General features: G+C 55.6%; 2 protein-coding genes across 7 annotated transcripts; one reads left to right on the top strand and one right to left on the bottom strand.

Moving 5' to 3' along the window:
* HGS (hepatocyte growth factor-regulated tyrosine kinase substrate) lies at nt 1–14,764 on the bottom strand. 2 transcript variants are annotated; one of them, XM_075014951.1, is made up of 21 exons: nt 14,638–14,764; nt 11,962–12,046; nt 11,502–11,577; nt 10,804–10,896; nt 7,660–7,783; nt 6,822–6,874; nt 5,636–5,704; nt 5,311–5,435; nt 4,707–4,785; nt 4,530–4,628; nt 3,820–3,915; nt 3,591–3,629; nt 3,364–3,507; nt 3,019–3,229; nt 2,559–2,731; nt 2,266–2,406; nt 2,013–2,190; nt 1,801–1,934; nt 1,567–1,683; nt 1,215–1,310; nt 1–945 (listed from the first exon to the last, which is right to left on the bottom strand). In XM_075014951.1, exons 1-21 carry the CDS (start codon nt 14,672–14,674, stop codon nt 835–837), a joined length of 2,280 nt encoding a protein of 759 aa, XP_074871052.1. In that variant the 5' UTR covers nt 14,675–14,764; the 3' UTR covers nt 1–834. The 2 variants fall into 2 exon arrangements, with proteins under 2 accessions (XP_074871052.1, XP_074871050.1); XM_075014949.1 differs by having other exon boundaries at nt 3,019–3,232; nt 14,638–14,763.
* ARL16 (ARF like GTPase 16) lies at nt 14,536–20,421 on the top strand. Of its 5 annotated transcripts, none has more exons than XM_075014952.1 (5): nt 14,890–14,972; nt 15,958–16,015; nt 17,083–17,196; nt 18,190–18,305; nt 19,227–20,421. In XM_075014952.1, the coding sequence occupies exons 1-5, from the start codon at nt 14,911–14,913 to the stop codon at nt 19,396–19,398; spliced, it is 522 nt and encodes a 173-aa protein (XP_074871053.1). In that variant the 5' UTR covers nt 14,890–14,910; the 3' UTR covers nt 19,399–20,421. The 5 variants fall into 5 exon arrangements, with proteins under 5 accessions (XP_074871057.1, XP_074871056.1, XP_074871053.1 ...); XM_075014953.1 differs by having other exon boundaries at nt 14,900–14,955; nt 15,947–16,015; XM_075014956.1 differs by lacking the exons at nt 14,890–14,972; nt 15,958–16,015 and adding an exon at nt 14,536–14,654.
* The last annotated feature ends 1,021 nt before the right edge of the window (nt 20,422–21,442 follow it).

The following is a 21,442-nucleotide window of genomic DNA, read 5'->3' as shown; positions in this document are numbered from 1 at the left end:
TTTAAATACGTTTTATTGTCACGGTTTCCATTCTGTCTACTCCATCGCTACATATGAAAGATGAGTGTTCCAGAAGCAGGGAAGGCCTAGGCTCTCACCAGGGGTTGGGGGTGGGGTGGGGAGGAAGAGCATGATGAAGACACGAGCAGAGGGCATCCAGCAGGGCCTGGACTCCCAGGAGCCTGGAATGCATGCACAAGGCTGGGCTCCCAGAGGGGGGCACAGATTGTGTGGTAAGGGACCAGGCTCCTCTAGGGCTTAGAGGGGAGGGGATGGCCCTGATACACACTGTGCAAAGAGGAATGGTGGGAGAGGTATAAGCGTGGCTCTGCACCAGCTCTCAGTGCCCCAGGGGCTGGAGCAAGTTCTTGGGGCACATTTAAGTCTCTCCCCTGCTGCAGAGCAGGGAAGGGAAGGGAGGCCCTGGCTCATGCCATTAATGCTTGTGCCCCTGGAGCTCTTCTCAGGGCTGGCTCCCTGCCAGCAGCTGCCCCAGTCAGCCCTGGAGAGAAGCCCAGCAGCCTCTGTCTTGCTGTAGGTTCTTCCTGAAGGGCCAAGTGTCCAGTGGCTGATGGGGCGCCACAACTCCTGACAACCATGGCGCATTTCAGCCAGGAGGGACAGGGCTGGGAAAGAGGCCCAGGGAGCCAGAGCAGCAGGGATGCCCATGTCAGGCCAGGAGGGCACATGCCAGCTAGTGGGGCCCCAGAGTCTGACTCTCACCTCTAGCAGGGACCTCCCCTAGGGAAGGGGCAGGGAAGAGAAATGCTAGTTCAGCATGTGAGTGATTCCTACGGACAATAGTGTTACATGGGGCAGCCCCTCTGGCTGAGATCAGTCAAAGGAGATGAGCTGGGCCTCTCCACTGCCCTGGGCCTGCTGCACCTGTGATGGGGGTGGCTGAGGCTGCTGCTGCTGGGGGGCAGGCCCAGCTGGGGGCGGCATCTGGAACAGACAAGCCCTATGTTAGGAGCTGGGCCTCACTTGGTCCTCCCATCCCCAACCATACCCAGAGGCCTGCTAGTGAAGGCACAGGACCCCAGCTGGTTGCTCCCACCCATGCTTGTCCCCCACTGATGCACTGTGTGCTGGAGGCGGGGCCAGGGCCAAGGCTCCTGGTGGAGGGAGGGGAATCGGGGTAGTTTGTACCCCTGGGGGAGCTGAAACAGGGTGACTAAGGAGATACCGGCTGCCCACGGTCCTGGCAGACGCACCTGCTGATAGATGGGCTGCTGTCCCGAGAGGTAAGTCTGCTGCGGTGGCAGGCTGCTCAGGGCTGGTTCCTGCCCAGGCAGGGTGGACATGAGGCCCTAGAGTGCGGGAGGAGAGAGCAATCAGCCTGGCCGCCAGAGCTCTGCTCCCGACTGCTGCAGCCGCGCTCCCAGCCAGGCCCACAACACCAGGGCTCAGAACTGCAGCACATGAAGGGGTAAGGCAGGCTGCCTATATGGGTTGGACCAGGGACATAGAAAACACCCCCACAAGTGCTAGCAGATCCCCCGTTTACTCTCACCCAGCAGCCAGCTGTCCAGGGCATGGAGCAGCTCGGAGCTGGTGGCTGCTCACCTGCATGTTGTAGGGCTGGTAGCCCATGGAGACAGACTGGCTCCCTATGTAGCCCATAGCGCCAGACTGGGGGGCCTGTGAGATGGCAGGGATGCTCTGCGACTGTGACGCGGCGCTCTGTGGGGAAGAGCAGAGAGTAAACGTAGGGCACCACCATGGGCCAGGGAGCAGCTGGCACCGAGCCCCACCCCTGCCGTGGTGGGGCGCACAGGGTCCAACCCTCTGGTCACTTGCCTGGTAGCCCTGGGTTGGAGTGGGCTGATATGAGGAGTACGCTGGGCTGGTGGTGGGAACTGCCTGCCCTTGTGGTGCTGCCTGCCCGCCTCCTGCTCCTGCCTGGTATATGTAGGCGCCCACCATGCTGGGATCTGGAGCAGAGAGGGTGTGGTGAGGTCACTGGCACGGAGTTCCAGGCCTGCCTACTGCAGCGTGGCCCTGGCTCTTACCTGCCCCTGCGACAGGCATCGGTGCGTAGGGGCCAGTGCTGCCTGGAGCTGGCTGGTTCATGTACACGCTATGCATGGGAGAGCCCTCCACGGAGCCTGCAGGGCTGAAGGTGCTTGGGAAGCTGGTGGGACCGGACTGCTGGTAGATCACCCCTCCAGCTGCTGGCATGGCCTGGATCTGCAATAGGAGAGCATGTGAAGGGCAGAGCTCTGGGCAGAGCTCTTCAGAGGGCTCCTGGCTCGGCTGCAGTACCTGGGCGTAAGGCAGAGAGAAAGCCGGCATCTGAGCTCTCATCTGGATGGTCTGCTTTTGTTGCTCCAGGCGCATCTGCCTCTCCTTCTCCTGCTCCTGCAGCCGCTGGATGGCCAACTGCCGCTGCATCTCCAGGTACTCCTGCAGGGAGTCATAGCCCACGTCAGGAGCCTGGCCCTGCCTGAACTAGCCCCTGGGCAAGCCCACCCTCTCCAGCCACCCAGGAACAGGCCAGGGCTCAGGCATGGCACCTGCCTTCCACGCGGCCTCTGGACAAGGCCTCCTGGCCTCACCTGCTTCTTCTGTCGCATGATCTCCAGCTTCTGTGCCAGCTGGATCTGGCGCTGGCGCTCCGCCTCCTCTGCTGCCCGGCGCAACTTCTCACGGTGCTCCTCCCGCAGAGCGTTCAGGGCCCCGCGGGCATCCCGGATCTGGGCCAGCTTGTCCTGCAGGCCCTCATAGTACACTGGGGAAGGGAGGAGCAGCATCAGGCTCCTGCAGGGCCAGGGGCCCAAGCCAGGCATCACACAGGCAGCTCTCTGCTATGCTCACCCCTCCTCGGGCACTAGCTGTCTCCAGATAGACCAGGTGGCTCCCCACCAAGCCGGAGATGGGACCTGCTCCTCTGTGCCACTGCTCTGCAGAGAGGCTCCCCCCACCCAGAGGGGCCATCCACTCAGCCCCAGAGAGCTGACCCCAAGCCCTTGGTGGGGAGAGTTGTGTCCCCCAGGGAATGGAGCAGAAACCACCTACGCCTGCGCTCGTCCAGCTGGTTGAGTAGCTCCAGCAGCTGGGGGTGCATGTTGTTGATGGACTGGAAGAGGGACAGCACGGCGGAGTCATTGGTGATGCTGCGGCCCCGCATGTGGTTGCTCTTCATGCGGTTGACGAAGGTGGTGACAGCGTTCTGCAGAGCCTTCAGGAACTGCTCGTGGTTCTCCTCCGCCTCCCCGTTCTGGTATGGCTGCTGGAGATGGCAGCGCAGTCAGTCCCAGGCCGACCACCCAGGAAAGACCCAGGGCAGCGCAGTCAGCCCCAGGCCAACCTTCCTGGGAGGAGTGGGGATCCAGAGTGGTGCTTCCTGAGCCCCTCTCTTACCTCCACAACACCGAGTGGGATGGGAGGAGCCTCCCCTGGCTGTGCAGCTGTCTCCGAGAGGGACAGTGGGGCAGACGGGGTGGGGCTCTTGCGAACCTCCTCCTGCTTCTTCTCCCAGTAATTGCGGTTCAAGTACCGAGCCAGCTGCCGGGAGAAGCAGAGGAGGATCAGTGCCAAAGCCTGACTGGGCACCTGCCTCCCCAGCCCACTGAGGGGCCTGTCCTCACCTCAGGGTCGATGTCTTCAGCCAGTGGAGCAGAGGAATTCTGGGGGCAGAGAGAAGAGTGGGGATGTCAGGTCTGAGACGCCACAGCCCCCTCCACAACTTAACCCCCCTGGTTCAGGTGCCCCTGCGGGATCGGCTGCAGCACAGAGCAGTTTTAGGAAGGGGCAGAACAGGACTGTGCTCTCATGACCTCACAGGGCGGATCTGGGGCTGGGCAGAGGTGCACTTACCACAGGGGAGGAGTAGAGGGTGTTAACTGGGGGCGCGGACGAGGTGACAGGTGTGGGCTCAGCCTTGGGGTACACAGAGTAGGTCGTTTTCTGTCTCTGCAGAAGGAGGTACAAGATCTGCCGTGAACCGTCCAGCTCAACAGCGTGCAGCAAGCCTGGCAGGGACACCCAACCTGCACATGTGTGGCAGGACCTCGTAGCATCTGTGTGGGGCCTGCCACAGGCAGGATCAGCCCCAGACCTTCCTACCTTGGTTAAAGAGACCCTCAGCCCAGCTCCTTGGTGGGTCTAGACCTGCAGCCAGGGCCATTCCCAGGGCTTTTGGGGCCTAAGACAAGCTCCCTCCACCCCAGGCACTGCCCCTGCTCCATCCCTACCCCACCCTTCACTCACATGACACTAGGAGCCAGCAGAGGAGGCTGGGGCCAGATCACGCTGCTTCCCTCTGTCCCTGGCAGGCCCAATCCCTGCTGCTGGTGTCGGGCTCCCCACTAACCCCCTGTGCTCCCCAGAAGTGCCAGCCCCGCAGCGCTTGCCCCCAACTGTGCTATGGATGCATGACTGTGCCTGCACTGCAGCAACCCCCGCATCCTGCTCTGTGCCGGAAGGGCTGGGACCTGCTGCTGCCAAGCTCTCAGCAAGAGCCCACCAGAGGCTGGGAAAGGCTCGAGGCCGCGCTCCCTCCCTCAGCCCCTGAGCTGGAGACAAACCATCCTCTCTTTCTCCTCAGCCTCCGACTGCGAGAGAGCAATGGCCAGCTGGAGCTCCTCCTCCTCCTGCAGGGCCGTCTCGTCGCGCTTGGGAGGCAGCTGCAGGCAGAGAGTGGAGAGACTCAGTGGGACAGCGAGCGGGAGGGAGGGAGCTGCTCAGACCCCCAGCCAACTTACCTGGGACTGCTGAGAAAGGGGGCTGGTGAGGTACTCAGGTGGCAGCTCTGTGGGGGCAGCAGTTTTGCCCTCAGCTTTCCTGCAATCGGAGATGGCAGATCAGGAACGTTAACAATTAGTCTGTAAGGGGCTGGAACAGCCTCCCTGCCCAGTGCAAGGGGGGGAATTGGTCCAGCCCCATATCGTGGCACACAGGGGAGGAGGGGAGGCCCGCCGGAGAGGCCACTTCAGCCCAGACAGACAGGGGTGCGCCCTGCATGCTTCCCCCCCGCTGACATATGTTGGGCTGCTCTGGTCCAGCTGGAGCAGCCCTTGTCCACTGCAGCCCAGCTCCCCAGTCCCCCACCCACCTACTTAACCGGTTACCTCCCTAGTAGTAGAGAGTGGGGACTAAGGCAGCAGCCCAGCAAGGGGCACAGCTCCCAGCTCCCAGGCAGCAGAGCCAGCTGATGACTTGCGACCAGTGCACACTTCCTGTGCTGACTGTCACCTTCCAAGAGGCAGCTCTCCTACCACTGCTCCTGCACCAAGGGACCCCTCCCGCCCAGATGCCCGGCTCACGCCAATGCTAGCCCCCCTCCCCCCATCCGCCAGGGATACTGACTTGTTGAGGTGCTCGTAGCAGGGCTCACACACCCGCACCTCCTTCTCAATGCCAAACTTGGGGATGGAGGAGCACTTGGAGGAACACTTGCTGCAGAAAATCTGCCCACAGGCCCGGCAGTGGTGCTGCAAACAGAGGGGATGAGGTCAGCCTTGCCATCTGGCACAAGGTGCACCCTCCCAATACCAGCGCTGTGCCCCTCAATGGCCATTATTTCCTGACCCCTCTCCACAGTGACTTGGCAGAGAGTCACTGGGTGGGATACAGGACCCCCGTGGGCTCATGCAGGGAAGGGACCCAAAGAGGAATAAGCAGCAGCACTCACCTTGCGGGTCACAACCCCAAACTGCACTCGACATCGGTGACACTCCTCTGCATCCACCCAATCTGGTGCCTGCCAGAGAGCACAGAACCTGCATGAGGAGACGTTCCCGGGCCCAGCCTCCATAGGGTGCCTTGGGTCGTGCTCGGGAGGTGTTCTCCCCGCGAGTCTCCTCTCAGGGCCGCTGGCTACAGACGTGCGTCATGGTGGGAAAGCCCCTGTACGGAGGCAGGGCCCTGGTGCACGCGGCATGTGGCACTGCTGGAGGAGCCCCTGGAAAGCCACTGCACCAAGAGGCTGCCCCCGTCTGTTGGGTTACTGAGCCCTAAGCACTCTGTGCTGGCTCTGGCCACAGCAGATCCACAGGGAGATGGGATTCTGCACTGCCTTTCCAGAACTGCATACACCAAGGTGGCAACATTCGTCAATTTCACATATGCGAATTCAGTTATTCAGACACTGGGCTCCCCTGCGTGGTATCAAGAGGAAGGTGTCTCACCCAGCCCCTGCCAGCCGTCCCTCACTCCCAAAGCAGCCTGCATGAAACAGCTTCCTAAGGGAAAGCCGCACCCATGCCAGGCTCCTCCTGAGGACGCCCCACTGACGTAGCAGCTGAAGTGCAGGGCCCCCCATCAATGTCCTTGTCTATCCCCCAACACAAACACTTCCGGATGCAGGGACTCAGCTGGGCGGATGTGCGCCATTGCGCTGTGCGTCCCAGCATTCCCAGGGAATACCACACGGATGTTGGGAATGCTGCCCTTGCGAGGGAGCGGCGGGGGCAGCGCATAGTGCGCTCCTGTCCCAAGCCTGTGGCTCTGTCATGACCAGCGTGGGGACGGCATGCACAGCGCTGAAGTGTGCAGGTCTGCATGCAGGTGGAAGAGCCAGGGCAAGACTGCCTTTGGCTTCCCCTCGGGGCCGTGGGTAAAAGGATATTCACGAAATTCAACACTCGCACAGGTTCTCAACACCGGACCCTTGTGACTGTCACAACCTTACTGCACGCCCTGCCCTCCCCTCCCCTCCCCAGTGCCGGCTGCACAGAACCCAGACCCTCGTGCAACACGCAGAAGGGGCTTGGGCATTCTGGGATTTGACAGTATTGAAGGAGTGTGAAGAAATGACAGCACCCGATTGCTCTGTCATGCCAGAGCCCCTCCCCACCACCCTGCACTGGGCAGCTCACCCTTTCTGCAGCAAACATGGCATCGCTCTCCTTGAATTCTGGGAACACATGACCTGCAGGAAGAGTGGAACAACATGTCAATGTAAAGTGTGATCCTGCCTGACTGGAGGCAGTGGGGTCTAGTGCTCAGAGCTGGGACTGAAAACAGGGCTCCTGGGCTCTAGACCCTGCTTAGCCACTGATGCAGGAATTCTAAGCAATCATTTGACCTGACCCAAAGCCATCTGCCTCACAGGGGGCACTTAGTGATCAGAGCCTAGGGCATCCGTCTGCTGCCAGGTCTGGCTCAAGCGTAGGCCGAAAGCCTGGCACAACCCCGGCTATGTACGCTCACGCTAGGCCCTTTCGTAAAATGCATCACAAGCCTGAGATCGGAGTGAGAAACGCCACGTTTCCTGCCAGGATGGAACTCAGAAGGAACGAGCAGCACAACTGCCCTAAGCACAGGAAGTGCAGCTAGCACCTCAGGGAAATCTCAGCTGCCCATGCCAGGCATGAAGCTAGTCCCAGGAGGGCATGCAGTAAGTGTCCTACGAGAGCATTCCAGCTCTGACTTCTAGGCACTCACTGTCAAGCCACTTCATCCCTTGTTGAGCTGCAGGGCCAGGCGATGCAGCCACCTGGTGGAGCTGCTCTTCAGCAGGGACTGGATTCAAGTCCCCTCGACAGCTCATCAGCCAGCAGAGAGGCCACCATGTGTAAACCTGTCTGTGCCAGCTCTTCTGCCATGCTGGCTAGCACTGTTGCCTGCTCCCTGCCCTGCCCGAGTCACTCTCTGCACTCGGCTGTCAGCGCCCTGGGGAGACTCACCCGCCCCCTTGCCCCACACAGTCCTTACCTTCCACCTTCATGATCTGGTAGGTGTCCTGCACCACCTTGTACTTGGGCTCGTTGCGGAAGGCATGAGCCCAGGCCTGGATCAGGTACAGGATCTTATTGCGAACATTCACTTCCACTTGTCTCTGCAGGGGCAAAGCAGGGTCTGCAACAGGGACTGTGCGCTGCCCGCCTCTGCCGTGTGCTGCAGAGACGCACACCCTGCGGTGAGGGGCACTGCTCACAGCAAGAGCAGACTGGCGAGGTTTCGCCCCCCTCATGCAAGGCCCCAGCCAATGGAAGCGCACTTTAATAAAGGCCACTGCCACATCCCATTTAGCCCCCTCCCCTAACAGGAGCACTGAACAGAACTCAAGGAAAGAACATGGGAACAAAGTCCTTCAGCCCAAAGTGCTCCCAGGGCAGCAGGGCTCAGCGTAGAGAAGGGAGCCCCCTCCCAAACTCCTTGATTGCACCCCACTTTCCCCCAGGGATCTTTCCTACTTGCTCCCCGGAGCTGTCGGTAGGCAGGCGTGGGGCCTAGCATAAACCTCTTCCACCCCATGCCCCAGACCCCACCCTGCCTCTTCCCAAGCTCTGCCCCAACTCCACCCTCTTCTTGTCCCACTGCACTCCTACCTCAAAGCCACCTCCCCCAAGGTACAAGACCCAGTGGATTACTAGGGGGCCTTGTGCAGGGAGACAGCCCCCCCACCCCATAGTGGTGGAAACTGCAGGAAGCCAAGCAACCCGGCAGCCGGCTGTGCTCCACTGCCCATTTTCCACTTGGGTTGCTTTGCTTCACCGCAGCAGCAGGAAGCAGAGTGACCCTGTTCCAGCCAGTTCTGCTCTGCTCCCGAGTCTGAGTCACGTCAAGAGAGCGGAGTGAAGTAGCCCACTGTGTTGTTCCACTTCCAGCAGTTCCCACCTCCACAGTGAGCTGGGGGGCCGGACCACGGCACAGGGCGGTGGCAGGTTCCCCAGTAATCCCCAGGCCCCAGAGATTAACATCAGCATGTCCTGTCCATAGGCTGTTGAGGTGTCCACGATAGGGTCCCCAAATTGCGGGGCCTGGGGCAGCCTCCCCAAAATAGCCTATGGATGGGATAGTTCTGGCTCCCCCGCTGCAGGCCAAGCTAACTCCTCAGGGTGTCCAAGTTGCCTCAATTCACTGCTACCAACAGGAACCATCACCAGGCAGTACCACATTTAGGAGAACGACAGATCGCTTGTCATGAGTCATAGATGCAACCTGCCTCGTCTCTGGGTCCCAGCAGCTCCCAAATACCAATTCCAGCTCTCAACATGGCCTGTCAGGACCACCCAAATGCACTGCAGGCCCTGGGAGGATTGCCTGACCTTCTGGAGACAGAGACTCCCAAGAAACAGTTCAGGAACCTGCAAACAGCTGGCAGGGCCTGCTTCAGTCTGAACCAGTCTTGGAGAGGGGCCCTGCCATCAGCTGATCACATCAGCACCAAACCACATGGCTGGCTGCACAGGAAATTGCCCCAGCACGCACAGAAGCTGATTCCAAGTATTCCCAAAGTTTCACTTTCAATTGTGAGAGAGCTCGGTCCAGGTATGTAGACACTTGCATCTCCAAACCCAGAGCAACCTGAGAGGCGCTTGCACCACAAGGTGAGGAACAAAACCCTCAAAGCCATGGGCCACAGGGGCCGCTCACGTTACTCAGCAGCAGTCAGGGATTCAGAAGAAGTAAAAGGTCTTAAAGCCATGAGCAAGAACGAACCCTGGGCACGTAGGGAGAGCGGAGCACATCTTACGTAAGATCGCTCAGCAGACTGTGACCGATGCAGTATGTGGGAAGTTCACCCTGCCCCCAAGAGGCTGTCTGGGCAGTTCATATGCCTATGTTCAGTCACTAGAGAGGTAGGGACTGGGACAACAAATGGTTTCTACTAACATCCCACTTAGCTCAGGGTACCCACTAAGCGTCTGACAAGACACACAGCACCGTTGAGGCTCAAACACTCAGAGCCCCCACTTTGCACATGTCTAGGAAACCCCAAGCGTCTAAGCCTCCCCACTCCTGGCATAGAAGGAACACTGAAGCCACACTGAATTCTAGGACACCAGAGCTGACAGAAACCACCCCCGCCCCCCACCACTGAACTTAGTGGCTGCCATTGTAAATCAAGAGAAGCAGGGCTTAAGGCTTGTGCCAGGCCAGATCCAGCTGAACTAGATCACCCTCTTCCTAGGAAGAGAAGAAACCTCTCTGTAGTGTTTGAGGTGACAGAATTAGGAAAGCTCACGCTGCAGCTGCTAGCCATGGCCAGTCACCTGCCTCATCCAGCGATATACAGGAAGGGGTAAAAAACCCCTCTGCTGGACTCAGCGGTGCCCTCCTGGGCCACCGTGTGCCTTGGAGATGGGGCAGGAGGAGAATGGCTTCATGGCTACACTCCAGCTGCAGAGGAGCTTGCATCCTAGACCACAAGCATCAAGAGCCCACATAAGTACCATCCCGCCCGGCTTCACTGAATGAGCAGCTCTCTTTTATACCAAGCATCTGTTTGTAATTCTGCATCTGGCTTGGCTATTGGCCTTGAGGTGACAACCTGCAGCTGCTGGCCCCATAGATTAGCTACACACCCAGAGAAAACGGATTTCTTCATCCATTTTAAACTTTTCCTCTCATTTTTTATTATGGGAAGAGAGCTCACATCCCTGTCCCCCAGGTCTTCTTCCTACCAGCCCAACTTTGCACGTCCACCCGCACGGATGGGTATTTTCCCGGTCCCTCACTGGCTATGGCTACAAATAATACCCAAGGTGAGGTCTTGCCATCAAAGGGCCCCAGAGAGCAGCATCATATCTGCTGCAGTGTTACCTGTCATCCCTCCCACAGCCTGACAGCAGCTTTGCTCTCAGGATACTCCCCCAGGAATCATTTCCTGGAGCTGCCCAAGACCCCGTGGTGCTCCAAGCAAGTCACACATGATGTTCAAACATGTTCTTTCTGACATGATTTCTACACAGGGGCTCCCTACTCTGCTTCTCCCCTGTCCTGCTGCTGCCCCATTTCCAGAGGCCCAAGGGCCCTGCTGCATTAACAGTGACCTACAAAGATGCTGCATTTACAGTTTCAGTGCCTGCACCTTTTTCCCCAACCAGATCCAGAGGGAAACAACTGAACTACCTTCAATAGCTCCTTCAGCTCCTCCATGGTCTGTTTATTGGCCACCTCATCATGGACTGTCTGGCCACAGTTCTTGACCACAGACTCCATAACCTGCAAGGAAAAAGAATTTGATTAGATTAACATGCACAGCCCCTTACGACCCTCAGGACCAGCAGTATGAGTGCAGAGCCACACCACTAAGACACCTGGCTGCAGGGCAATGCAACTTGCACACAACCATGGGGCACCACCTAACTCAGAGCTTTGTGTGACAGCTTCAGTCAGAGAAACATCTATTTCCAAAGCCCAGCAGCATCCTGAACTGGGGTTCTTCACTTTTTGGTAATTGGAGGGTCACACTTTAAGGTGTGGATAGAACAAGATTAGTGTACGCTTTAGTGCAGGGATATACCACCACCAAAACTTACTGGTGCTCTTTGTCTCCCTGACATTTAGGGTTCCATAATGTCCCAGTTGCAATTAAAGCACCTGTATGCTAGACACAGCAACACAGAATATCTTGTACCTTTCTGTAAAGCGGTTTAATTCAGTATGGCTTCTAATAATAAAAGAATCAGGGTCAGCTGCACTCTTTGGGGGGAATGAAGTCTAACTGGTCCGTGAGAAGAGTGAGAAATAGCAAGAGCATCCACCCCGGGCTACATACTACAAAAGGCCTGGAGAGACTGCACTTTGCTGAGATGACTTCAGCTTACCTCAAGTGCATAGAGAGCTACATGGGGGTTCTTGTCATTGACTTTCTTCTTGATAGCGCTGACTGCATATTTAGCTCTAGATAAGAAGAAAGAGAACACACAATTTCAGGCAGATGAGTTTAGCTGCAACTTCACACTCCACCGAGCCCACCCTAAGAATGAGAAAAAACCCACAGTTTATGGTGTGGCCAACTCCATTTGCCAAGCAAAAAAAAAAAAAGAGGAAGAAGAAGAAGAAAAAAAAGAGCATGTTCAAGGCCCACTTTCTCTCAGCCGGGACATGAGTTGCAGCTTCCCAGGCTAGAAACATTATCTAAAGAGGCTGTGTTGTTCTGTCTCCTGTCCCACGTAACAAACTAAAAGTGTGGGTGGACCAGCAGGCTGACCCAGGCTGCCTTGTCCTATGTTCTTCACCTGTGTGCACGGAGTGGAGCAAGTCAGGAAGTGAAATGGCACTTACTGAGTGTCTCCCTGACGAATCATATCACAGATCTGCAGGATGGATTCCCAGTCTGTCTCCAGCAAAAGCTGACTGGTAGCTTTGTCTGAAACGAATTGAAATATCCATTAGCTTGTTGACACTTACAGCCTCTGATACACCCTCTCAGGTATCTTCACATAGGAGATCTCACTCAAATGAGAAGTGACTCTGCAGCAGTCATTTAGCCCCTGAGACACTCAGTAACATTACTCCCCTGTAAGCCGAGCCCTTGGGTGGCCATCCAGGGGAGAGTCAAATGACACTGAGCTGATCAGCTGAGTGCCCACAATGCCCACAGCCAAGGTGGTGGAGCACATAACATTTATTCTGCACCCGGATGGGAGAAAAGAAAAGAAAAGAAGAAAAAAAAAAAATCAGCAGAAGCATTGCGCAATCACTGCACAAACTGTTCACAATCCAGTTCTTTGTGATGCTGACCAGAACTGCTCGGCTCCTTCCATGTCCCCTTTCAAGGTGACTCAGGTTTCAAAACCCATACAGCAAAACAAAGGTTATTCTTATACATCCGCTCAAAGGGGCTGCACTGCAGGCAAGTGCAAGACTTTTATCGTGCTCTCTAACCAAAATCAGCCGCTCATTGGAAAACATAAGGACTGGATCGCTGAACTCAGTCTGCAGCAAGTTCTCAGGAACAAGGTACAAACCTCCACACCACTGCTGGGTCTGCAAAACTGCAGAAAGAGCAGTTCCTAGTACTGCTATGGTAAGAGAGAGCCTCAAAAAGATCTCCCAAAAATGAAGTGATTGGGCAACAAAATGGCAAATGAATTTTAAAGTTGATAAATGTAAAGTAATGGACATTGTAAAAAATAATCCCAGCTGTACATACGAAACAATGGGGACTGATTTAGCTATAATCATTCAAGAGAGAAACCTTGGAGTCATTGTTGGTAGTTCTCTGAAAACATTCACTCAGTATGGTGCAGCAGTCAAAAAGGCAAATCATTAAGTAAAAAGGGATAGAGAATAAGACAGAGACTATCTTATTGCCCTTATACAAATCCAGGATATGTGCGCATCTCGAATATGGTGTACTAACATGGTTGCCTCAGCTCACAAAAGGATATACTGCCACTGCAAAAGGTTCAGAAAAGGGCAACAAAAACGATTAGGGGTTTGGAACAGGAGCCATAGGAAGAAAGACTGGGACTTTCAGCTTAGAAAAAAGGAGACTGGGGCGATATGATGGAGGCGTATAAAATCATAACTGGTGTGGAAAAAATGAATAAAGAAAAGTTATGTGCTTGTTCTCATAACATAAGAGCTAGGGGGTCACCAAATGAAATTAACAGGTAGCCAGTTTAAAATTAAGAAAAGGAAGCTTTTCTTCACACAGCGCATAGCAGGCCCATGGAACTCCTTGCTAGAAGAAGTTGTGAAGACCAAGACTCTAACAGGGTTCAGAAAAGAGCTAGATAAATTCACAGAGATTAGGTCCATCAATGGCTTTTGACCAGGATAGGTAGGGATGGAGTCCCTAGCCTCTGGTTGTCAGATGTTGGAAACGGATGTCAGGAAAGGGAGCACTTTCACGATTACCTGTTCTGTTCACTCCTCTGGGGCATGAGGCGTTGGCCTCTGTTGGAAGACAGGATACTGGGCTAGATGGACCTTCGGGCTGACCTAGTCTAGCCATTCTTATGTCCTAACTCATTATTTTCTGTACCTATCTAGGCTTCTATGTAGCAATCTTTGCGTCCTGTCACTACAGTTGTCCAAGCTGATGTCTATGACCCACAAACAAACCTCTGGTCTGTCCACATGTTCAATCTTTAACATAACTTATTTTCAGGTTGGCCAAAGGAATGATTTATACACCACACCAGGGCTCTGCTCAGCCTAGAACAGCTACACCCATTTTTGTAGTATGCAGAATTTTATAATTCCTGAGTGTGTCACACTGCCCAACTCAGTTCTGAGCCACCTGGCCCGCTCTGCTAGAAGGGCGTTAGTCATGCAGCAGAACCTGATCTTTAGCAAGGTGAGGGAACATTGCATGGGCTAAAAGTGAGAACGAAGAGGGCAGAAACCCATTCTGCCATGGCCACCAGAAGCCACCACTTCCCAAATCTGTACTGGTGGAATAACCAGAGAGTTGCTCACAGACCGTGTGACGCTGGGCTGTGGGGAGACACAAAAGCTCTGCCCACCCGATGCCTTTGCTAGAGACACCTGTTATGAAGAGCAGTGGAGCGACTTATGCTGATCTTCAGATCGCTACCACCGGGCTCCGAGTGAACGCGGCAGACTCGCCGGGCCGAGGGCTCCCCGACAGCCGGAGGCTGACGGCGTGAGGCGAAGAAACTGCCACGGGGCTCAGCCTGGCGCTGCGGAGCTGGTTTTGTGCCGCGCCCTGGAGGCAGACACTGGCCCGCTCCCCCAGGGAGAGACGGGCCTGCTCGGGCCGGGCTATTGTAACCCGCCCCACGTCCGCCCCGCGGCTGCTCGGCTCCGCCCCCCGCCCGCCGGAGGCCCAGAGCAGCCGAGGCCCGACTCCGTCGCCAGCTGCCCCAGGGAAGCGCCATCGCGGCCCCAGCCGGGCTCTGGGGCCGGGGCCGGACACCGCACCCAGGGCCGCCGCGAACCCCAGGGGCCAGGGTCAGAGATCAAACGCCCCCTCGGGACCGCCCTTACCCAGGAGCCGCTCGAAGGTGCCGCCGCCTCTGCCCATGGTACCCCGAAACCCGTCCCGCCTGCGCTCGGCCTCGGACCGCTCAGGCCTCCCTTCCGCTTCCGCCTTCCCCTCGGGGCGGGACTTCCTCCAAAAGCGATTGGATACCGGGAGAGTAGAGGGACTGGACAGCGACCCAGTGAGCGCTCAGTTTCTCTGCAGCGTCCACCAATGGAAGCGGGGCAGCGCGTCTCCATGGTAACGGGCTGGCGCGAGGGCCTGGGTCCCGCTGCCCCATGCATCTGCTGCTGGGGGCCTCGGGCGTGGGCAAGACCCTCCTGGTGAAGCGGCTGCAGAATATCTGGCCGCGGGGGCGGGGGCGCTGGGGGAGGTGGGAGCCCGGAGCGGGCTGGGGGCTCGGAGCAGGGGCGCTGGGGGAGGTGGGGGCCCGGAGCGGGCTGGGGGCTCGGAGCTGGGGGAGGTGGGAGCCCGGAGCGGGCTGGGGGCTCGGAGCAGGGGCGCTGGGGGAGGTGGGGGCCCGGAGCGGGCTGGGGGCTCGGAGCAGGGGCGCTGGGGGAGGTGGGGGCCCGGAGCGGGCTGGGGGCTCGGAGCAGGGGCGCTGGGGGAGGTGGGGGCCCGGAGCGGGCTGGGGGCTCGGAGCTGGGGGAGGTGGGAGCCCGAAGCGGGCTGGGGGCTCGGAGCAGGGGCGCTGGGGGAGGTGGGGGCCCGGAGCGGGCTGGGGGCTCGGAGCAGGGGCGCTGGGGGAGGTGGGGGCCCGGAGCGGGCTGGGGGCTCGGAGCAGGGGCGCTGGGGGAGGTGGGAGCCCGGAGCGGGCTGGGGGCTCGGAGCAGGGGCGCTGGGGGAGGTGGGGGCCCGGAGCGGGCTGGGGGCTCGGAGCTGGGGGAGGTGGGAGCCCGGAGTGGGCTGGGGGCTCGGAGCTGGGGCGCTGGGGGAGGTGGGAGCCCGGAGCGGGCTGGGGGCTCGGAGCAGGGGCGCTGGGGGAGGTGGGGGCCCGGAGCGGGCTGGGGGCTCGGAGCAGGGGCGGGGGCGCTGGCGCCAGCTGGGGTCCAACGATGGGCTCCCCTGGCAGGGGCGTGTTCCAGGCTTGGGGATCTGCTGGCTCAGTCTCTGGCTGGCACTGAGGGGTTCTCCTGGGTAGGATGGGATCAGTTTGAACAGGGTCTGAGAACCACTGGATCAAACTAAACCCTGTATCCATGGCAGCCACCACAGTGCGGGCGGGGGCAGCACTCCTCCTTCCGGCACCCATGACCCAGTGCAAAGTAGTGTCTGGTGCTATTTTTATTCCTTTCCTGCCCTGCTCCTTAACAGCTTCTTGCACAGCTGTGCTCCAAGGATGGGTCCAGAGAGCTTGGGGAGCCGCCCCCCACGCTGCCCACGGTACGGCCTGAGCAGGGCACTCGTTTGCTGGGTCTGTCTGCATTTCAGAGTGTCAGCATGTTCAGTGCCCTTTGCTGGCCCGATGGGTCCATGGCTGAGTGCCCAGCCCAGGCCAGGATTTATGTCCAATAGCACTCAGCCAGTTGTAGATCAACCTCATGAGGGGCCATGCTGCTGCTCTCTGGGGTGGGTGAGTGGGAGGCAGTGGGGCCAAGATTCTGTTGTATTTGTGTTCATAAGATGTTAACAGCACCAGAGAGACTCAGCCTGACTAGAACAACAAGAAGTCTTGTGGCACCTTATAGACTAACAGATACTTTGGAGCATAAGCTTTTGTGGGCAAAGGCCCGCTTCATCAGATGCATGAGTGGGGGGGTGGTTTCAAAGAGCCCTCCCCCCTTACTGGGACCCCACTCTTTAAATACCTCTCTGAAACCACCCCCCCACTCATGCATCTGATGAAGCGGGCCTTTGCCCACAAAAGCTTATGCTCCAAAGTATCTGTTAGTCTATAAGGTGCCACAAGACTTTTTGTTGTTCTCAAAGCTACAGACTAACACGGCCGCCTCTCTGATACTTGTCAGCCTGACTAGTGGTATGCAGAACAAAGAAACTGTAAAGAAACTGCCTGAATCAGAAAACATCAGCATCATTCAGCAGAAACCTTCTGATTCTAATTCAGCCAATGTCACTCCTCTAGGAAGTCATCCCCAAAGGATGCCATCCCTGTATGATGCCAGAGTCAACTGTGACTGGTGGGTGAGGCCCCTGCTGACTGAATGTCTGCTGGGAAGTTTCTTCCCACAGCTGCCTTTCTTCTCTGATTTATTGCAGCCTCTTCTTGCTTTTGAAGGTTCTCCTCCTTTACAAAAGAAGAGTGCCGCTTATGGCACAGCTATGACCACAGAGTAGTGCTCTTTCCCAGTGCAGCCAGGGCCCTAAGCATGCTGTAGCATTGATGCCCCAAAGGGTCACTTTTGTGCTAATGGGAGAGTGGCTCATTTGTGAGGCACACAAACGTCTCTGCAGCAACTGACTCTGGCTGGTGATGTTGTCTTATCTCACAGGTGGGCACAAATCTAACTGACCTTGTAATCCAGAAGAGGATCACGATTCGGGAGCTGGGGGGCTGCATGGGCCCTATCTGGTCTAGTTACTTTGGAGACTGCAGCTCTGTCCTGGTGAGTAGAATCCATCTCAGCTCAAGCTGCCTCTTATCATTGTGTAAAGGTCTTCACGTTCTAATACTCACTTAAGGGAAGATTTCTGGTGCTGAGACATAACTAGGGTTGGCAGAATTACATTTTTTAATCATTGCAGTAGACAATATCAATGCTTATTTTAAACCTTTTTTCCCAAATGTTTATAGATTTAAATGTTCACAGTTTCAGAAAACAGGTGTGTCAGAAAATTCTTTAATGAGCCTTGTGTTCTCAAGCAACATTTTTCTTATCTGTACATTTGACTTATCAATGGAGTTAATTTTTCACCAGTTTGTGTGGACAGTGAAATCAACATTTAGTGACACGTAACTGATAAATCTAATCCTTCCAGAGTTGCAGCAGTGCTAATCCCCTTTCTGAAAGCCCTCGAATGAATGGAGAAGGCTATGGGGTGAGGGAACTCCACATCTGAGGGCCAGCAACAACGAAGGGTCCTGTGGCACCTAATAGACTAACAGAAAAGTTTAGAGCATGAGCTTTCGTGAGTTAACTCACTTCTTCAGATGCTCACTGGCATCAGATCTTCACTGGCCTTTCAGAGTTCATGCCTCAGCTTCACTCTCCAGGGTGTGTGAGAACCCTCTGGATCACCTGGGGGGCTGGATTCTAATCTCACTTACCTGTTTGACTGCAGGGTGACTCCCATCATCTCTCACTGTGCTACTCCTGAGCAATAGGGCTGTGTGTTTATAGGCATGGCAGTGGGGACCTGGTCACCATACAGTGCCCTGTGGAGTGAGGTCCCATGTCCAGGGAAGGGCCCCCACATTCCCGGACTCTGTGTTCAGGGCCTCTTACTTACAGGGGTTCACTTAATTTCCCCCATGTTTTAATCTCCTCCCACCCCCTCATTCTGGAGCTGGTCTGTGGGTTAACACACCTCTCCCCAAACCGTCTGCCTTATAGTTTCAAAAAGTCCCTACCTGTATCTTTCACTCTGCTTCTTCCCAGTTCATGATTGATGCTGCTAACCCCACCCAGATTGCTTCATCCTGTGTCCAGCTCCTGTCGGTGCTTTCTGCAGAGCAACTTGCCACGACATCTGTGCTGATCCTGTTCAATAAGATGTAAGGCCAGGACTCCTCCAGGCTGAAAATGACTGGTATCCATGGGGGAGGGGAAAGCAGGGAGTCTGGGACTCCCAGGGTAGTCGCTGTTTGCCTATATCATCTGCAGCCAAACAAGTCTCTGTGAAGCAGGCAGAGGAAAGCTCTCTGGGCTCAGATGATCTGGTTTCAGCTTCTCCCCCTGTTATCCTGTAGTAACCAGTTGTAGCAGTAGAAGTCCTGCCTGTTTGCCCAACCTGTCTTTGTAACTAAGTCCAAACAAGCTTGCATTGGAAAATATCCCTTTAGTCACAAACAAGGAAAGAGTTTCCACTCAGGTCCTGGGTCCCATTCCTAGCTCCAGAGTTGGGGAGCCTTCTTCCGTGGTTGCCGCATCTCTCTTGTTCACAACTCCTCACTTCCCCAGCTCTGGGTGCTGTTGTCACCAGTCCTTCTCCCCTTAACATAAAATATCACCTCAGGGCTTCTTCAGAGCTGTCCCCTGGCTACCACCACATACAGTTGTCACCCATTTCTCCTGCCTGTAGCTGGGATTTGGCTGTCTTCCATTTTTTCCAGTGACTATTTGGAACAGTCCTATTAGTTTTTGCCTGGAGTCTCGTCTGTCCAGGAGCCCAACTTCCTGTGATCATCTTGCTGATTCCCTTCCTTGCTGTGGGCTGCTAATGTTCTAGCCAGGAGCAGTACACCCGTAACTGAGGGTTAATGCAGCACCTGGGCAGTGAGCTAACCCAAAGCCTGGCTGACCAGCCTTACTGGGGGTAGAGTGGCCCTAATTTTCTCTAAAAGGCCAGTCACCTGTGATAGCCCCTTGTCTGGATGCCTCAACGGGAATAGCAAGTGCCAGTTGCTCTAAGTTGGGTCATTCATGGTTTTGCACAATCTCTTCCTCTCTTTCCCCATCCCCAAATGTGGCTCCAGTGACCTGCCCTGCTACATGTCTCTGGTGGAGATGAAATCGCTGTTCCGGTTTCAGGATATCATTGCCTGTGCTAAACAGCCCATCACAGTGGTGAATACCAGCGCCCGGGAGGGCACAGGGCTGCCTGATGTGCTTCATTGGCTTCGCTCCACCCTCAAGGATCCTAGTTGAATTGGCTGCATGTCCAGCTTTACTGTATTCTGCCACCTGATGGGGGCCGACTCTGACTCCAGGCAGCTCACGCCTACTCTGTCACTGGGACTGGGATTCAGGAGCAGTGTCTGCCCTCCATCTGGGAAGGCAAGCGGGGGCAGCAGCAAGACAGTGTGCCCCTGGAGCAGCCCCACACTTTTGGTACCTTAATTTGCAAAGTAAAATGTGACTGCAGGCTTTTCCCCCTTCCTTCCAAAGGCACCCAGGCACTTGCCAACCCAGCCTGCCAGGCTCATGCTGTGTCCAGGCTCCGCTGCTGTCCTATCCACTCCTGCCAGTGGCCTGGGCCCAGCACACAGGAGGCTAAGTGCATGGCTGCATGCTGAGAGGCATGTTCCTCCTGAGTCCTGCATATTCCTTGGGTTCTCTGCTGCTCTCAGCGTACAGCACCAGTGATGGTTGGCTCTTCAGTGGTCCAGCCAGGCCCATGTGTTACTCCTTGACCCTGTGGGATGGTGCCTCTCCAGTCACATGCCACAGGAAGCGGCAGTGCCTTGCACGTTTCCAAGGCCTCTTTCATTACGGCATGAGCCTCAGTTCTGACACACAATGGACAGGAGTGAGCTGGCCTCAGTGCAAGCCACAGATGTCATGCCAGCATGAAGGCCATCCAGCGGCAGCTTCCTCCATCAAGTCCCTCAAGCTCTTCTCCTTCCCAGGCTTCCCTGTGGTCACACATATGCCCTTCCCCAGAACTCCAAGGGCCTCTACAGACCTTCGTCAGGGCTCTTTCTGGAAAAGATCCTTTCAAAAGGAAAAAAGCAGTGTAGATGGGCCTGTTGTGAAAATAAACTTGCCATAAAAACTGACAAATCAAATACATAGGACTGAAGTAGGGGGTAAGTCAGTTTTTATTGCAATTCTTTGGATCTCTGTGCTATATAAATGGATCTGGACTGGAAATTCTGTAGGTCTGAAGAAGCAGATCTGCCCCCAAGAAAGCTCATCACCTAATAAATCATTTTGTTAGTCTTAAAAGGGCTACGTGACTGCTGGTTTGTTTTGTTAGAATACAGACTGACACGGCCGCCTCTCTGTTACTACTTAAAAAAAAAAAAGTATTAGACCCACTAAGCTTTAATACTAATATATGCTGACATCTTGTGGCAAGTCACTTAAGGACACTGCTTAGCCTTAAAATGTTAATATAGTTTGTTACTAACTTTTTCTTTTTTGGGGGGGCAGGGGGGCATAGGCAGGTGAGAGTCTGTCTGGATTCCTGGGCTCTATTTGAGCTCTGGAGGGGAAGGGGGCCTAGTGCGTTACAGCAAGGGGCAGATACATTTGGTTTGTATAGGATGGCCATACTGGGTCAGCCCAATGGTCCTTCTGGCCTAGTTTCCTGTCTTCAGACAGTGGCCAAGGTCAGGTGCATCAGAAGACATAAGCAATTATCAGATGAGGTATCACCCATTCCCAGCCCTGCCCATCTTGGCTTAGTAGCCATTGGTGGATCTGTCCGCCCTGAACTTATTTTGTTCTCATTGGAACCCTGTTATGATTTTGGCCTTTCCGCCATCCCCTGATGAATTGTTCCATAGGTTGACTGGAAAGAAAGAATTTCTTTTCTTTGTTTTAAATCTGCTGCTTATGCATTTCATGGGGTGACCTTCTTGTGCTATGTTAGTGAAGGATTAGATAACATTTCCTTATTCTATTTTTTTCACAGCATTCACAATGGTCTAGATTGTAACACACTCCCCCCGCCCCATCCTTTTCCAAGATGAAAAGTCCCAGTCTTCGTAATCCCTCTTCATGCGGAAGCTGTTCCTTACCCCTCATCATTTCTGTAGCCCTTTCTTTACCTTTTCCAAATCTAATATATATTTTTAGATAGGGCAACCAGATGTGCATGCAGTAGTCGCGATATGGGCATGCCATGACTTTATACAGAGGCAATATGATATTTTCTGTCTCATTATCTGTTTTTTTCCTAACGATTTCCAATGTTCTGTCAGCTTTTTAGATGAGTACTGCACATTGAACAGATGTTTTCAGGGAA

This window comes from Carettochelys insculpta, chromosome 20 (assembly GCF_033958435.1).
Source record: "Carettochelys insculpta isolate YL-2023 chromosome 20, ASM3395843v1, whole genome shotgun sequence".
Taxonomy (NCBI): Eukaryota; Metazoa; Chordata; order Testudines; family Carettochelyidae; genus Carettochelys; species Carettochelys insculpta.
The sequence above is the reverse complement of the archived record's forward strand: the minus strand, read 5'-3'. Positions and strand labels throughout refer to the sequence as shown.

What these genes read in the sequence shown, in the direction of transcription:
- ARL16 (XM_075014952.1), top strand. Translation starts at nt 14,911, where the DNA reads ATGCATCTGCTGCTGGGGGCCTCGGGCGTGGGCAAGACCCTCCTGGTG. An exon ending in GAGACTGCAGCTCTGTCCTG is followed by an intron (nt 17,197 to 18,189) that starts GTGAGTAGAATC and finishes GCTTCTTCCCAG; the next exon opens with TTCATGATTGATGCTGCTAA. An exon ending in CTGATCCTGTTCAATAAGAT is followed by an intron (nt 18,306 to 19,226) that starts GTAAGGCCAGGA and finishes ATGTGGCTCCAG; the next exon opens with TGACCTGCCCTGCTACATGT.
- HGS (XM_075014949.1), bottom strand. Translation starts at nt 14,674, where the DNA reads ATGGGCAGAGGCGGCGGCACCTTCGAGCGGCTCCTGG. An exon ending in ATTCGTCAGGGAGACACTCA is followed by an intron (nt 11,578 to 11,961) that starts GTAAGTGCCATT and finishes CTTCTTATCTAG; the next exon opens with AGCTAAATATGCAGTCAGCG. An exon ending in CTGAAGACATCGACCCTGAG is followed by an intron (nt 3,508 to 3,590) that starts GTGAGGACAGGC and finishes TTCTCCCGGCAG; the next exon opens with CTGGCTCGGTACTTGAACCG.